General features: G+C 38.7%; 1 protein-coding gene across 3 annotated transcripts in view; it reads right to left on the bottom strand.

Annotated features, from left to right (window-relative positions):
- The window catches only part of AK5 (adenylate kinase 5), a 241,717-nt gene that overhangs the window by 174,151 nt on the left and 49,673 nt on the right, over positions 1–17,893 (bottom strand). For all 3 annotated transcript variants that reach the window (XM_066376595.1, XM_066376596.1, XM_066376597.1), the window contains one exon: positions 3,201–3,392. In XM_066376595.1, the coding sequence (XP_066232692.1) occupies positions 3,201–3,392 (192 nt within the window). The remainder of the gene's footprint in view (positions 1–3,200; positions 3,393–17,893) is intronic.

Below are 17,893 nucleotides of genomic sequence, written 5' to 3'. Positions count from 1 at the left end.
GAGAGGAAGAAATAAAACAAATATAAAATAATAACTATCATTTAACTTGCCCTCACAATGTTCCAGGCACTAAGTATTTGATGTTCAATGACTACTCACAAATTACAGAGTAGTATTGATGATTGTATTCACTTTATGGGTCAGCTATCTGAATAACAGAAAATATAAGTAACCTGTAGAAGGTCCGGTGGCGCAGCTGGATTTGGAACCAGGCACTGCGGCTGCACGGTGCATTGTAAGCAGCCTATGCGTTGCCATTGTCTGCCACATTCCACGTGTTCTTTCATTTCACCCTTACAACAACATCACATGGCAGGTAGCATCATCTCCAATGTGCAGATGAAGACCAAATCCTAGAGCATCCTGAACTTACTAAATGGCAGTGGAGCTGAAATTCCAAGTAGTACATTTTAGACTCCAAAGCCCTAGAGGAGAGGAGCGCCAAGACGAAGTTTCTCAACTGGACTGAAGAGGGATGCGCTCGCGGTGGTCCTTTAGATCCTTGAACCCAAATATTAAGCCTACCTGCAGGAGGGCAGAGGATCTGTCCTATTCATGATGGGGAATGTCGGTCCCTAGCACAGTGCATGAGGGTACTCTCGACTCCTTCGAAAGTCATTACACTTAATGACTCATTATTTAATATTATTGTACTTGCCCCATACACTATCAGCTCTTCATTTTGTGTGAGCATACTATGTCCAGACAGGTACCATTCTAGGTGTTTGAAATATGTCACTGAATAATATATTCTTACCATTTGCTTATTTAACTTTGCACCCCAGCACCCAGCAGACTGTCTGGCACCCATTGGTTCTCAATAAAAATTTACTGAATGAACAAATAAATAAATCAGGAGGGATAGACAGAAGCAAAAGCAAAAAAACCCAACAAAAACCACAACAAAACACAAAAATCTACAGAGGGAAGGAAATATCTGCTATTTGATCTATTAACCCAAGATTTTTATTAAAATATTAATGTGCTTGTGATTAATAAAGTTAACCATTTTTATTATTTAACTTATCTTTAAAAAGTAGAAATGCTACCAAACATGTTTAATTCCAAAAAAGAACTATAGTCCTGGTGCTGATGGAGGACATGTGGCTCAGGAAGCAGCCCTTGCTCTTTTCAGGCTAAACTTTCAAATTATATTTTCCAGAGCTCAGCCTGTGTTTGTATTCACCACTTTTCAAAAGGTGACTTTCCAAACCAAGTGTTCTCCCAGTAAATAGAAATGTTTATCTTAAAGCTCATCTGGTTTTAGCAATGAGGTTACAGGTTTCCAGGCTGTCATCCACACTGTTATTGACTCCCTCAATTAGAGGCAATGGCATTTCACCTCCATGCAAAATATTAGTAAATTAACAATCCCCACTCTGCATTCATTGGGGAAATCTGCTCTGCTTGTGATAACAAACAAGACAAGCAGGGAGTAATCAGAGATGGTCTGGTAATACCTTTAAGCCCTGCTAACATCAATTAAAACTCTGGCTCTGCACCTCGCCTTTGGGGTTTGGTCTGTAGGGTCAATTACCTTTTTTCATGCAGGAGTCAGCATTGGTAATTTGCAAGAGAAACAAGTGTATATTTATTAAACAAACCCCAACAAAAAACAGCAACAGAAATAACCACCCTGATTTTCTGAAATCTTTCCTATTACTCAATGTCTCTTTTAGACCATAAAATTAACTCTGCATTGTGAACCATTTTCAGGTCAGATTTGCAATTCTCTGACATGACAAGTTTGACTTAAAGAGCAAATCCTAATAAATACTTCTTTATAGTACTAGAAAGACTGCAAAGAGATTGTTATTCAAATGTTGTGGTTGTCTCCTTCAGATTTAAGGGCACTTTAGTCTAATGAAAAGATTTTTAGCCCAGTGATTGTTAGGTCATAGGAGCTCTGTGGATGAGCTTCAGTAGATTTACTGAAAATATGTGAAAAACATTTTGTGTGTATTTTATTGGGATGGGCATGGTCACTTTAATCAGATTCTCTATGGGGGCTGTAACCCTATTAGACAAGGAAGGGCTGAGGGGAGGGGTCTGCTGAGGTCTGCCACCATCCAGCTGTCATGGATTGGCCCCAATTTTAGTGTCTTCTTCTGTAAACTGCCTTCTTCAGATGACCTACGAATCTCTTGTCTCCTCTATGTTTTAACACTTGAATACATGATGTTATGGGGATCATAAATTTAGCTGAATCTTCACCTTTAACATTCTCAGTTCTAGTAATTATGTTAATTAGTGCTTCAGGCTCATCCTTCATTGACACTTGATTATCATTAGCCATGAAACAAAGTAAACATTTATGAAAATATTAATAATTGCATTTTAAAGAAAGATCAACATCTTCCGTTTTCAGACAGTATCACTGTCAAATCCTTAAGAAACATTTTTATGCCGTCAGAATCTCATTCCTTTCTGTATGTTATGATAAAGTCCAACTTACAATTTGAGTCTAATATAACACTATGTCAACTGTGTTTTTAAGTCTATCAATTTTATTACATTTCCAAAGACAGAAGAGTTGAGAAGCTGGGCAAATGTTGCTTAAAATAATTCAAATATTTATTTCAAAATCTTTTTTTTATTTTGGGGCTATGGAATTCTAGCCAAGGTTAAAAGTTATCATCTTTTGTTAAATCAATTAAACCAAAGTATAAGTATTTTTTTATTATAGGCTTAATAAAAACAAATCAGGTCAAAATTATCATTTCTTTTCCATTGAATCTGAACCATAAAAAGCTACTTTGTTAATATAAAGAAGATTTCTTTTTTCTTTTTTTTTTTCAGAGACAGAGAGAGAGTCACAGAGAGGGATAGATAGGGACAGACAGGAACAAAGAGAGATGAGAAACATCAATCATCAGTTTTTTGTTGCAACACCTTAGTTGTTCACTGATTCCTTTCTCATATGTGCCTTGACCGTGGGCCTTCAGCAGACCGAGTAACCCCTTGCTCAAGCCAGCGACCTTGGGTCCAAGCTGGTGAGTTTTGCCCAAACCAGATGAGCCCGCACTCAAGCTGGCAACCTCAGGGCCTGGAACCTGGGTCCTCTGCATCCAAGTCTGATGCTCTATCCACTGTGACACCGCCTGGTCAGGCTAAAGAAGATTTCTAACCAAGAACAAGGGCTAATGAGAAATCTGAAAGATTGTTCTTGTACTGGACATGTAAAACCATAGCTAACTTACTGTCATGATGAGCCCTTTTTCCTGGAAGTATTTAACCAATGGAGCAGCGTTCTGCTTGAAGTTCATTAGTCTTCTCTGGGTAGCTTTCAGATTGTCATCAGGCCGCCCCTGTTGCTCTGCACGTTTTAGTAACCTTTCTTTGAGCCTCTGATTGGTGCAAGCCAGGAATACCACCAAGTCAGGAGTACAGATCTGTGGACAGCATTAAACAAGTAGACAGGTATTCAATATACCAACCAATGCAAGTACAGACAATGGCTTTCATCTCTTTGGTACTGTTGTGGCTGCCATATTTTTGGCCCTCTGTGTGTTCTGCCAGCACACTTCCAAGGGCTAGCACTCTATACAAGGTCAGGAGGAGCCATTACAGTTCATGTAAATGGCATACTCCCACAGTCATATTCAGTGACCCTACTTATTTCAGAAAAATATTTTTTATTTATGCTCAGATATGTATCCTGGTTGAACTAAGGACAATATAAATCAAACTTTACCAAGGTATGTGTATATTTGACCTGATTGTTGAGGGGAAATGACTGTTGGGGCCGCAGATGTTATCTACAGTTAACAAGTACTACTGTTATCATTACTATTTGCCACTCTTTTAACATTATCTACTGTATGCCAGGCCCAATGCTAAGTTATTTCCTATGATATTGCTAAACTTTACAACAAGCTGCAAGGTGACTATTACCTCCATTTTACGGATGAGAAAATTGAGGCTCTGACAACTTAATCACTTGTCTGAGGTTACTTGCTGAGTAAGGTCAGAGCTGGCATTTGAACCTAAATTTCTCTGGCCTAAGGCCTGTGTTTATTCCACTATTAAAAAGCACCGAATGGGCCCTGGCCGGTTGGCTCAGCGGTAGAGCGTCGGCCTAGCGTGCGGAGGACCCGGGTTCGATTCCCGGCCAGGGCACACAGGAGAAGCGCCCATTTGCTTCTCCACCCCTCCGCCTCGCTTTCCTCTCTGTCTCTCTCTTCCCCTCCCGCAGCCAAGGCTCCATTGGAGCAAAGATGGCCCGGGCGCTGGGGATGGCTCTGTGGCCTCTGCCTCAGGCGCTAGAGTGGCTCTGGTCGCAACATGGTGATGCCCAGGATGGGCAGAGCATCGCCCCCTGGTGGGCAGAGCATCGCCCCTGGTGGGCGTGCCGGGTGGATCCCGGTCGGGCGCATGCGGGAGTCTGTCTGACTGTCTCTCCCTGTTTCCAGCTTCAGAAAAATGAAAAAAAAAAAAAAAAAGCACCGAATGGCCCCAAGACCTTTGTGAATTTCTGAAAATACTAAGAAATAACATGGAAAGAACTTGTAGTATAAAGTTTTTATTTAACTCAATTAAAACTAGTATTGCATTTAAAAAGTAGCATTGTCACATAAAGTGAATGCAATTTCTTGAAGATGGGACAAGAGAAAAAAGTCAGTTGCACATAGTGATTTGAAAAATGATCTCTAGCCCCAGCTGGTTGGCTTAGTGGTAGAGTGTCAGCCCGGCGTGTGGAAGTCCTGGGTTCAATTCCTGGCCAGGGCACACAGGAGAAGTGCTCATCTGCTTTTCCACTCTTCTCTCTCTCTTTCCTCTATCTCTCTTCCCCTCCCACAACCAAGGCTCCACTGGAGCAAAGTTGGCCTGGGCACTGAGGACAGCCCCATGGCCTCCGCCTCAGGCGCTAGAATGGCTCCGGTTGCAACAGAGCGATGCCCCAGATGGGCAGAGCATCGCCCCCTGGTGGGCATGCCGGGTGGATCCTGGTCAGGCGCATGTGGGAGTCTATCTCTCTGCCTCCCCGCTTCTCACTTCAGAAAAATACAAAAAAAAAACTTCTAATAATTTTTTATTGAATCCTCACATTAGTAAATTGTTTGAGCACATACCCCAATAAATATACACTTATTAATTTATAAATTGTGTGTGTATGTATGTATATGCATGTATTACCATACTAATATAAGATGCATGTCATAAAATATTGTTATCACTCAATGTGCATGACGGATTGATTTCAGGACTCCCTCTGGATACCAAAATCAGAGGATGCTCAAGTACCTTGTGTATTATTTGTTTATAATCTATGCACATCCTCCTGTATACTTTAAATCATCTAGATTTCTTATAACACCTAATAAAATGTAAATGTTATGTAAACAGTTGTTATACTGTTTTGTTTAGGGAATTATGACAAGAAAAAAAATGTCTACTACCATTGCAATCATAGTAGGCCTAACTACATAGTACATGTCAGCAACATGCAACATTATTTTTTCATTTCAATCTGTGGTCAGTTGAGTCTGCAGATGTGGAACCTCTGGATAAAAAGGATTATATACATCATGACCAATTTGGGTTTATTCCATAAATAAAAAGTTGGTTTACCTTTAAAAGAACCAAGCACTGAAGTTTACCAAACAAACAGAATAAAATAGATAAATCATATGATCAAATAAATGTGGAAAAACTATTTAGTAAAACTTAATATTCATTCATAATAAAACTCTTATAAAACTAGAGATTTAAGAGAACATCCTTAATTTGATAAAGAATAAATGCATAAAATTTGTAGCAAGTATCATATTTAATTGGGAAATGCTGAAACCTTGCTCTGAGATGAAACAATGATGACCATTAAAATAATTTCTATTCAATTAAATCCATCTGGTCTAGGGTGTCATTTAAGGCTGCTGTTTCCTTGTTGGGTTTCTGTCTGGATGATTTACCCATTGATGTCAATGGGGTATTAAAGTTCCCTACTATGGCTGTACTGTCAATTTTCCCCCTTTATGCCCATCAAGATAAGAAGAAATAAAAGGCATCAAATTTGGAAAGGTGGAAGTAAAACTGTAATTATTTGCAGATGACAGGATGCTATATATAGAAAACCTTAAATATTCCACCAGATAAACGAATCTACTAAAATATCAGGATACAAAATATAAGGTCTACCGGAAAGTTCTGTCTGTTTCTATCACACCAAGTTTCGACACGTAAGCACATGTTTATTTGGCGCATGTGTGCCTCTCTATTTTTATCACTTAATGTATACATACTGACGTAGCAAATTAACTAAAACAAAGTTGAATCACGTTAGTCTTATGTGTGAAGCGATAGTGTACCCATGGCTACTGATAAAGTTTATTTACGCCACTGTAATTTTTACGAATTTCAACAAGGAAGAAATGCTATAGAAGCATGTCTGTCGCATCCACCATATTCCCCGGACTTAGCACCCTCTGACTATCACTTGTTTTTGTCCTTACAAAATTTTTTGAAGGGCAAAAAATTCAAAAATGAAGAAGATATCAAACAAACACTGGTTCAATTTTTCACATCAAAAGATAAAACATTTTTCAAAAATGGGATATACAAATTGCCCTCACGCTGGCAAGAAATCATTAATAATAATGGCAATTATATTATTTAATAAAGTTTATTGATGGTAAGAAAAATTTGTATTTTGTTTTATTCCAAAAATGGAATAAAAGAGCTTTCCGGTAGACCTTATAAATATTCAGACATCAGTTGCATTTTAATATGCCAATAATAATCTATTAGGGAAACAAAGAAGACAATCCCATTTACAACTACATCAAAAACAAATAAAATACCCGAGAATAAATTTAACCAAGGAAGTAAATGATCTGTACTCAGAAAAGTATAAGACACTGAAGAAAGTATAAGAACTTAAGATCAAATAAATAGAAGCATATATTGTACTGTGCTCATAGATAGGAATAATTAACTTTGTTAAAATGTCCATACTACTCAAAGCAATCTATAGAATCAATGCAATTCCTATCAAAATACTGCCAATGACATATTTCACAGAACTATAACAAATGCATAATGTAAAAATGTATATGGAACCACAAAGCACTCCAAATAGTCCAGCAATCTTGTGAAAGAAGAATAAAGTTGGAGGTATCATATTACCTGATAGCAAACTATACTACAAGGCTATAGTAATCACAACAGCATGGTATTGTAATTACAGTAAGTGGCACAAAATCGAGACGGAGTAGCTGCTACTATGAGAACGTATAATAGGAAAATCCAATTTCATCATGGAGGTCATGAAAAGCTCCTACCTTACGAGGAACTGACAATTGAGTTGAGATCTGAAGATGAAGGAGTAACTAGAGAAAGAAGGGGAGGGAGAGTGGTCCTTCCAAGAGAACAGAAACTCTAGAGAAGAGCAGGAACATGGCCTAAGAAGGAATGCAACACCCAAATTTTGCATGATGGGTGCAGCTCACAAAATAAGAATCATTTAGACATCATCCTCTTAGAGAGGAGGCGATCTAAATAGGTAGGCTTTTTTTTTTTTCTTTTGCAAAAGAGGGGAAACAATGAAACAACTATTGCCCTGACAGGGTATTTCTTTAAATTAAAATTTGATGTTTACAAGTGGAAGATTCTAGACACAAGAACAGATGAACTGAGACTATGGTGAACATGTTCTGTCATCTGTTTTCTTTGTCTTTCCTCTTTTCCCAGTTAACAAACATGGCTCTGCAAACGCAAAACCTGATTATAAACTCCATGACCTGAGCTATTAAGACCCTTGGGCTTATAGAAGAGGACAAAAAGTAGGAGAATGTTAATCTTTTTAAAGAAGCAAGTTCAAGACTTCTCTTCCATTGTTCCTCATTCCCCTCTCTTCACTTCTGAGGAGAACAAGTGTGGCAAAGTGGGTCAGAACAAAATTTACCATGGAGCTATAGTTCTAGGCAGGGTTGTGGTTTCTCTTACCTAGGATCCTCTTTTAATTCCAAGAGTCAGGAGATGTAATATTCATCTCCTTTTCTCTCTGATGTTCATCTTTCTTTCTGAACTTTCTTCTTTCTCTGCAGCTAGTGAGATTTGTTGGACTTGTCAGATAACCTGCATTGAGTAGATCTAATAACCAGCACAATTTATGATTTTCTGGTTCTACTTCCTGCCTTCTCCACCATTGTCATTATCTGAATCAATGTTTCTGTGACAATAGTGGGACAATCTGAGACTTGGGGGTGAGATTAGGGTTGAAGGAGGTCTTTTGGTCTGCTTTGGTCCCAGGTTCTAGGCTACTGGTAGCCTGGGCAGAAAGAATTCTCCATGTGCTTTAGAGAGTAGACTTGGGTTTCAGTGGGTTTAGAAGCAATGTTTTAGAACAAAAGAACTTTTTTGCCCCTGTGTAGACTGACTTAAGGATCATGATGGAGGACTGACAAACTGATGATAGAATTTGTTGTTCCTCAAATATTTTAATCTCTCATGTTTCCAATGAGCAGCACTGGGTATTAGGCCCTGGTTAGAAAGTGGAATAAGACATTTTCTCAGACCTTAAGGAGCTCAAAGTGTGATGTAGGGATATGCTATGAAGACAGGCAGAGTTAGAAAAACAATCAGAGACAGGAAGGTGCCGTAGGGAAAAGCCCTGAGTAGATAAGAGTCCAGGGTCCTCTCTGACCCTGTACTGGAAACAGCAAAACAGTAGGATAAGATTCAGTACCAAGAAATGTTTAGGCTCTCAGAACAGAGATTAGATGTCAGCATGTTCCTTTTCCTTTACTTCACGTCCTGAAAACTTCTGCTGTCTGCTTCTTTGAGTTATTTGTACTGGCTAATAAATAATTGAGTAAGGCTTGGGATGGGACTTCAGTCCTTTGGTCTGCTGACCAGGGCTGTTTCTTCCCCTCAGCCCCAAAGAGCATGTCATCTGATATCTGGGTAGTTCATTGTCACTGTGACAACTGGTGCCCCGTGCTAGGATCAGGAACCAAATGACAGGTTTGCTCCTTCGAGTTCACTGATGCAGCAACAAGTGGTTCCCCACGTGAGGAACCAGAAGAAATGACCTCCCAAAACCTGGCAAAGGAAAAGGATGTCTGCTTATCCTGTTTGGTGAGGGACACAAGCCTCAGGGGACTACCCTTTGAATGCTTGCAGTGAGGTCACTTTTAGGGGCAGCCCACAGGATTTTCCTTTTCCTTCATCTCTCTTTCATCAAGGGAAATTAATTCTCTTTCCCCTGAGCAGCATGTTCTCAAATTACAGCTATAGGGATTCCTCAGAGCTGCAAGGTGTTGGATGCCCTCTTGCCCATCATCTGACAACAATGCCCTTGGTATCTGAAGGAGATGAGTTTAGACCTGAAAGACTGGGAAAGCAGTTTATACCAAGTGGATGTTTGAAGCAATCTGGATGGGATATGAAGTCACCTCTTGGGAGTGAAAAGAGCTTGTAAAAACAGTTCTCACCACCTAGCCTGAACCTCAGACCAGCCCCTCCCCCTAGATATTTCACCAACACTAACCAGCAAGAAGTAGCTACAGAAGACAAGATCTTCACCTCTTTTCCTTAAACAATAAATGGTTGAAATGTTAGGTTTGGGCCCAGGGCTCCTTTCACTCCAGAGCATCTTTAAAAACTCAAATTCCCCTCACCCACCCTCTGCCTCCCTTTAAGCAACTCTCCCTACATTGGGAAGATTCTGGGAAGTGTCCTTGGGACAAGGCCTTTAAGAGGGACCTGGGCTTGGAAAGGAAGACAGTCTGTGACCAAGGCCATATACTTGTTACAACAGTAGAAAAGAAGGGCATTTTTAGAAAGATTACTGGCAAAACCAGTAATAGCAACCATGTAGCTTGGCTTTTGTATGTGTCCTGAGAGGGTAATTAAAACTCAATCTAAAAATTCCTTATAAAGTTCCAGCAAAGAAGATTATAAAAAGCCAATATGATCAATTACTATTCTTGTGTTTATACAAATTACCAGGCCAAGTTAAAACTAGACTTAATACTGTAACTAAGACAATCTTAATTTAGCTCTTTAAAAAATAAAAATAAAAAGAACTAAGGGTAATTTTAGGCAAAAAAAAAAAAGAGAGAGAGAGAGAGAGAGAAACAGGTCATTTAAATATCTTAAAGCCTTCTCCTAGCGACCTGGAAACCACTGTAATCCTGAGAACAATAGGAGAATTAACACCTCTTAATGGGAGGGGTTGTCCAGGACCTCAATGTAAAGAGAAAAAGGGGGAGACACTTTTAAAATCCAAGTGGCTCAGTAGACCATCCCCTCTCTTCTTTTCAGTCATCCTGGAAGGCAGCCAAGGATAGAGTCTTGCCTTCTCTGCAATTATTCATAATACTGTAAGATATAAAGTTATGCCAATTTTTTTTAACTAAGTGGTCTAGAAAAGCATTTGATATCCCTACTAGTTTAAATTTAATTAATATCTTTAAAAGTTCTTAACAAAAAATGTTTGTTTTCCCTGGGTTTACAAAAGGTTCTTATTATCTCTGTTATGTCCTCTAAAATATGAGTTTGTTTGCAATGAAAGAACTTGTTTCTAAAGGTCATAAAACACGTTCATAAAAGTATCAGTCTAAAATTGCTTATTACTGACTCAGTTGTCACTGAAAGTCCAGGTTTTTAGAAGTTGAGAATTCTGATTAATGAGAAAGCAATTGTATGACTTTAATGATTAAAGGTATAATGTATGGAGGTACTTTTGAAAGGAAAAGGAAATTATTCTGAAAGCTGGTTATTTCTGAATAGTGAAGAAGGTTTGTGTAACTTGCAGAAGGTTTGTGCAGAGGGAAGAAACAGAAACAGAAGGAACTGAAAGAATGAACGAAGAGGAAAAAAGAAAGGAATGACTTTAGAAATAGGATTGTACTGAAAGTAAAATAAAAAGGAATCGTAGGAATTAGGGGCCTCAGAAGCTTGAGAAATTCACCCAAACTTGGAGGTATTACAGAAGGAGCCAGTAGCCTTCTTCCAACTACACAAACAAAAAATGGGGAGTCACTCCACAAGAATAACTGTATAAGGCTCTTTTGTATTCTTAATTTTTTGAGCATTTCCTCATCTAGACTTACTGCAGCCAAGAGGCATTTTATATGTATCAGCTGAACGACAAGCAGCCTTAGCCTCTGTGTACCAGGATGTATCAGCTGGCCCTGAATGGCAGAATCCAGTCAAATGGCTAACTTGGGGATGAGGATATGTTGCAATTTTGTCATCAGCAAGTCCTCTCTGGATACCAGTGAGAAATGTGAAGCCTTATCATGAGTTGGCATCAGCCCTAGAAAGCAACCTGGTGCCAGAGATCCAGAAGCTGATAGTGAATCCACCTCAGAAGTGAACTCAAAAAAGAGGAGGACACCTAAGTCACTCCCCAGCACTCAGGGAGTGCCTGACATCACCTGGGATGCTTGAAAACATCTAACCAGGAGTGCTGAAGAAGTTTTGCAAAATACAGGCACACTTGGAACCCCTAAAATCCTGTTTCTCTCTATGCTTGCCCTTCCCGTTCCACAGCAACCACCTAACCATCTTACCCTCTGTTAATCTTTACTAAAACAAAAAAGGGGAATATGTAGGAATATGCTATGAAGACATGCAGAGTTAGAAAAACAATCAGAGACAGCAAGGCGCCCTAGGGTGAAAGCCCTGAACAGATGAGAGTCCAGGGGCCTCTCTGACCCTGTACTGGAAACAGCAAAACAGCAGGATAAGATTCAGTAATAGAAATGTTTAGACTCTCAGAACAGATTCAAGTCAGCATATTCCTTGCACTTTACTTCACCCCTGAAAACTTCTGCTGTCTGCTTCCTTGAGTTATGTGTACTGCCTAATAAATATCTGAGTAAGGCTGGGGACGGGGCTTCAGTCCTTGGGTCTGCTGACTGGGGCTGTTGCCTCCCCTTAGCCCCTCGGAGCATGTCATCTGGTCTCCGAGTAGTTCGTTGTCACTGAGACAGTGTGATAGTTGAGTTAGGAGATAATTATAATAAAATATGATTAGCACAATGTTTTTAAAAACGGGAAAAAAGAAGAGGGTCTCTCCCAGATGGCCATTCTTACAGTTCCTGGTGTTGGAGAACATATTTTTCCAAAGCGTTCTTTTCTCTAAGACAAATATCCTCCCCTTTTCCCTTTATTGTTACAATTACATGAAATAAATGAATCAAATGAAATCTGTTCTGCTGAGGCAAACTCTGATAACAACGAGAAGGAGACTCGACAGCCATGTTACTGAAAGAGTAGTCTTTGCACCAGTTGTCCTTGGGTGAACGTTGCCAGGAAGCTTGTTAGAAACGTAAATTCATGAGCTCCACTCTGTTCTACTGAATCAGAATCTCTGCAGATAGGACTCAGGAAGCTGTGTTTTAACCTCTGCTTTAAATTATTAGAAACTCTCTATACAGAAATAAGAGCTCAACACAGGAGCTTATTGAAATTGCAGGGTTTTTAAAACAACAACAACAAACCCAAAGTGAATCAATATGATTAAGCACAAAAATAAAAGAAACTAACAAGGAGATAACCAATATGTGAAATCTTATTTTTTATAGCTTGGGTATTTTTTGTGCAAAAGCTATATTATACCCATTTCCATGACCGTGTCATAATTTCTTACAATCCACAGTTTCTACCCCTTCAGTGAAGTAGTATCTAGGTTATTTTGTTCTTCCACAATTTGTTGCATGCCAAATTAATCATATTGCTCAACAGAGTGTATCATTAATAGTTTCAAAAAGATATTTGATTATGAAAAGTACACTTCTGTGATTTGATTTTTATGGTGCAAATCTTCACTTCAATAAAAGCAGTTGGGGTACATTAAGCTGTCAAGATGTAGAAATTTAATGAAGAGGAAAAGATTGAGGTCTTATTTAAGACCTCAATATGGAAATGGATGTACACTTACAACTGTTTTTTTCCAAGACATCTTTTCCCCACCAATTTGATTATGCAGGCAATTACTTCATTCATTTGTTTATTCTTCCATTTACTACAATCCCATTATGAGTCAGAAGTTGAAGTTCTGGAAAAGTAGATTGAGACTGTTCAGGCTGGCACTGCCTTCCACGCTAAGCCGTTGGGGTTTTACCTTATAAACACAGGAGAATTGTATTTCCTTTTGTGACTCAGAATGAACGCCAGTGGTAGTGCAGAGGGCAGACCGGATGGGGAGAGAGCGGAGGCAAGAGGATCACCTGGAATAATTAATGAGCCTGAACTCTCTATTATGATACACCCCTTTATTAGCAGAGGTTAAATAAAATGTAATGTAAAATATCACCATTATTCTTAATATTGTCTTTAGAGATGTGCTTGATTTTAATGATTGTTTTGGAAATTGGGGGAACCATCAGTGCTAGCATCAGGCAAACAACCCTAAAATAAAACAAAGGAGCTTTGAGATTTGAGAGAGAGGAGAGGGGAATGAAGGAAAATGAGGAAAATCCCCAAATTCATTAGCTGTTTCTATACTTGTAGGATGAGCCAAGCCTGCCTGATTCACAGCGGTCAGGGTATGCATTCTTCATAACTAGTACATGTGATGAATGACTGATGAGATATCAGAAAACAGTATCAGGAAGCAATAAAATCATTGGAGATGTTTTCAGACCCAGCCAAGAAAATCACCATTGGGCCTGCCCAGGTAGTGATGCAGTGGATAGAGTGTTGTACTGGGATGCTGAGGACCCAGGTTCAAAACCCCGAAGTCACCGGCTTGAGTGCAGGCTCTCCAGTTTGAGCATGGGGTTGCTAGCTCAGGCATGGGATCATAGACATGATTCTATGGTCGCTGGCTTGAGCAAGGGGTCACTGTCTCAGCTGCAGCCCCCTGGTCAAGGCACATATGAGAAAGCAATCAATGACCAACTAAAGTGTCACAACAATGAGTTGATGCTTCTCATCTCTGTCCCTATCTGTTACTCTTTCTTGCTCTCTCTCACTAAAAAAAAAAGAATGGGACAGACCTTGAAATGTAAGATCTCAGCATATTTAGCATTTAGCCAGCCCCGTCCATGTATCTTGCCTCTTTACAAACATTTAACTTTTAAATCCATAATATTGACAATAAGAATAATTATTCATGAGATGTTATTAGTATGAGGACACAACTTCGACTTATATTGCCTAATATGCTCTAAATTCATGGAAGCAAAGATGAGAAAAAATTCTTAAAGACTGTATGATCCAAATCTCTGTTAGGTCTGCAGAGCAATCAGTTTTTAAAAACAATATTGAAGCTAAATATCTGATATGTTTTTAGTTGTATCAAGTAAGATAAAGTATATTCATTTAAAAAACAGGACCAGAGCAGTTTCTCCCTGACATACCTATTTTATTTATTTTTCTATTTTTTTAAATTTTTATTGAATTTATTGGGGTAACATTGGTTAATAAAATTATACAAATTTCAGGTGTACGATTCTATAATGTATCATTCATTTACTGTATTGTGTGTTCACCACCCCAAGTCAAGTCTCCTTTATCACCATTTATCACCCCTTTATCCTCTCCTACCTCGTCCCACCCCCTTTTCCCTCTGGTAATCACTATACTGTGTTTATGAGTTATTTTCTTTATTTAATCCTGTTTTGTTTTGTTTTTATTTTTGAGAGAGGAGAGAGAGAAAGACAAGGGTGGGAAGGGGAGAGCAGTGGGAAGCATCAATTCACAGTTGCTTCTCTCGTGGGCTTTGACCGAGCAAGCCCGGGATCGTGAAGTCAACGCTCCATCCACTGCACCAGCACAGGTCAGTCCCCTTCACCTTTTCACCCAGTCTGGTCATGCCCCTCGTCTCTGACAGCTGTCAGACTGTTCTCTATCTATGAGTCTGACCTACTTATTTTAGACAAATGGATTTCATGCTTTGAGACATATTACATCCATTCGAAAGAAGTATTAGAAAAGTGGTTTAAAAATTCTTAAGGCAAGAAGCAAATTTTCAAATCTTTACGAAGTATTTCTTGAAGAAAAATGAAATTCAAGGGTATATTAAATGTTAACTGATATTATGGAAATATGAAATAGACAAATTATGTAATAGTACCATAAATACTTGGTGCATAGACTTACCTGATGAAAAATAATCTGAAAATTCATCACCAAATGCCCTTAATAAAGATTTTCATTTGAAGTTTAGATGGAAATACTTTTTTTTAAAAGAAAACTTTGGTGTCATTCCAAAGAAAAACTGTTATCTATTCTTTAGGTATGTTATCTTTATTTGTATTGCTGAAAGAAGCTAACACTTCAAAAGAGGATGCATACCTAGTTCCTAGTTGCACCTTTACCTAGATTGACTAGCATTCACTCAAATACAAAGACTGTCTTCAGGGAAATTCAGAAAAGATAGTAAGTTGTCAATGGCTGAGTGAGTAACAGTATTCTACTCTATTCCTTAGACATTACTATAGCTCTTTGCTTAGCTTATCTTAGAATAACTTTTCTAGTTCAAATTGATAATGAAGAAAATACTTTAATCACATCCGCAAACATATGAGGCATTAACAGCCAAACAAATTTCAGCCAGAATTTGAGAACATATTTTTAGAACATCTTGTTCAAGATTATTTTTAATATCCTCTGTATGAGAACCACTAATAATAAAGGAAAACTCCTTTATTATTCCACTCATACAATCTACAAAAGTGTTTATTAACTATTTTAATATGTGCTTACAAGTAGTTAACTAGGTCATTTTTCTTTTATTAACTTCCTTTTCTTTTTAAAATCTGATTATTGGGGCGATCACTTTATAAGTTACATAAATGTCAAATCACTATGATGGCCTGACCAGGCGGTGGTGCAGTGGATAGAGCGTCGAACTGGGATGCAGAGGACCCACGTTCGAGACCCCGAGGTCGCCGGCTTGCAGGCTCATCTGGTTTGAGCAAAAGCCCACCAGCTTGAACCCAAGGTTGCTGGCTCCAGCAAGGGGCTACTCGGTCTGCTGAAGGCCCGCGGTCAAGGCACATATGAGAGAGCAATCAATGAACAACTAAGGTGTTGCAACGCACAAGGAAAAACTAATGATTGATGCTTCTCATCTCTCTCCGTTCCTCTCTGTCCCTGTCTATCCCTCTCTCTGACTCACTCTCTGTCTCTGTAAAAAAAAAAAAAAAAATCACTATGATGTACACCTGAAACTAATACTGTATGACAATTGTAATTAAAAACATTAAAAAAGACAGAAATCTTCTGATAAGTTCTAGCACTACTTGGAAATGCATTCATAGGTGTCCACTTCAGTCCAACAAACACTTATTGAGCATCTACTATGAGGTAACTATCATACTGGACAAAAGCTATGCAAAATGCTCAAGACACGGTTCCTGCCCACAAGAATTTCCCAATCCAAGGTGGAAGCAGAAACATAAAATATTATTTCAATATAGTGAAATTGTATGGGAATCCCACTCTATTGGAATCCAGTTCCTCTACTGGGTACAGTAGAGGTATAGAAAATGGCCTGGAGTTCTGTAAACTGTGGCCCAAGTGAATTTCACATGACCACATAGAATGGCTTCTTTCTCCAGAAATTTTCCAGAACTTTTGCTTTTTTCTGGGGAAAAGGTATAGGGAAAGGAAAGAATGAAGAAGTTGTATCCAAGTCTATGTTTGGTAGGCAAAAGTGGGTCTATGGGAAACCCTGTTAATATGATCTAACTATTCTACTCATGCATTCACTCATTCACTTAGATTTTATTGAGTACTACTACCAAGCCCCAGAAGTATAATAGTTGCATTTTGTATTGAAACAGTAGCTCATAATCTGGCCTCCAGCTCTAAACAGCTTTGGTGTAAAAGAACGTGATGAACTCAAGGTTCATTTTAGAAGTTGATGGTTTGGTAGCTATCATCACATCTAGAGAAGCAAGCCAAGCTGAAAGACTACCCAATGAAGTGACCAGAAGAATATGTGAGATAAGCACTCTTTCTGACAATCAGAAATAGTCTCTGTTTGTACCCCCATCCCACCCCATGCTCCTTCAAATACAACCCTACCTGTAGGCAGAGGGTAAAGGTTTTTATTTTATGTTTTTCTATAAAGACCTAATAAGTGGCTTTATTGATTCAGGGTTCTAGAACAGTTGAGATGGGAATTCAAAGTGTTATGATCTCCAGTCTATACACCACAGATATGGCCCATCCCAGAGGCTTTCTATATGGAATGGGCAAAGACTCACCATTGCTAATGATCACAGCATTTTGGATTCAGCTTCAAAATCCTTTTCAGCATATCAGGCCAGGGAGCCATAACCATTTAAATGTTTTTGCCACCGCTGGTTTATGCACACTAGTGAGGTTGCTCCATAAGCCATACAGGAAAACTAGTTTTAGTCTCAGTGTATAGCCATAATGAACAACAACAACACACACACACACACACACACACACACACTCACACACACACATTCTTTCTCTCTCTCTCAATTACCTAGATTTCAATGTTAAGTAGTGGTGAACAGAAGTAGTATTTTTATTAAAACCAATAAAGTTATTTCCCAAAATTGTTGATGTTCACTTTTAATGTTCTATTCAGCATTTTCAGTGGGTGAACCTTCAGCTAACTTTCCCATTAGAAAATGAGCAATTTTTCACAGCTCTAAAAGGTAACAACTATTGTAAGAATGAGTCTTTTCAAATTGTTCTGGTGCCATTGATTTGAAACCAGACTTTCAAGTCTCTTTTGGCCAGAGCAGCAGCTGCCTTCACCTTGGCCTTTCTGCTCTAACAGGCAGCCAGAGCCCTGAAGTATAATTACTCTAATAGGATATTTTTACATTATTAATTTAGTGCTTTGAAATGTAATGAGAGATTTGGGCATAAACAAATCTAAGCTGGAAACCCTTTTCAAATATTTCTCTCGTATTTCCTTCTATCTATTATCTATCTATCTATCATCTAT

The sequence above is a fragment of the Saccopteryx leptura genome, chromosome 3, assembly GCF_036850995.1.
Source record: "Saccopteryx leptura isolate mSacLep1 chromosome 3, mSacLep1_pri_phased_curated, whole genome shotgun sequence".
Taxonomy (NCBI): domain Eukaryota; kingdom Metazoa; phylum Chordata; class Mammalia; order Chiroptera; family Emballonuridae; genus Saccopteryx; species Saccopteryx leptura.
The sequence above is the reverse complement of the archived record's forward strand: the minus strand, read 5'-3'. Positions and strand labels throughout refer to the sequence as shown.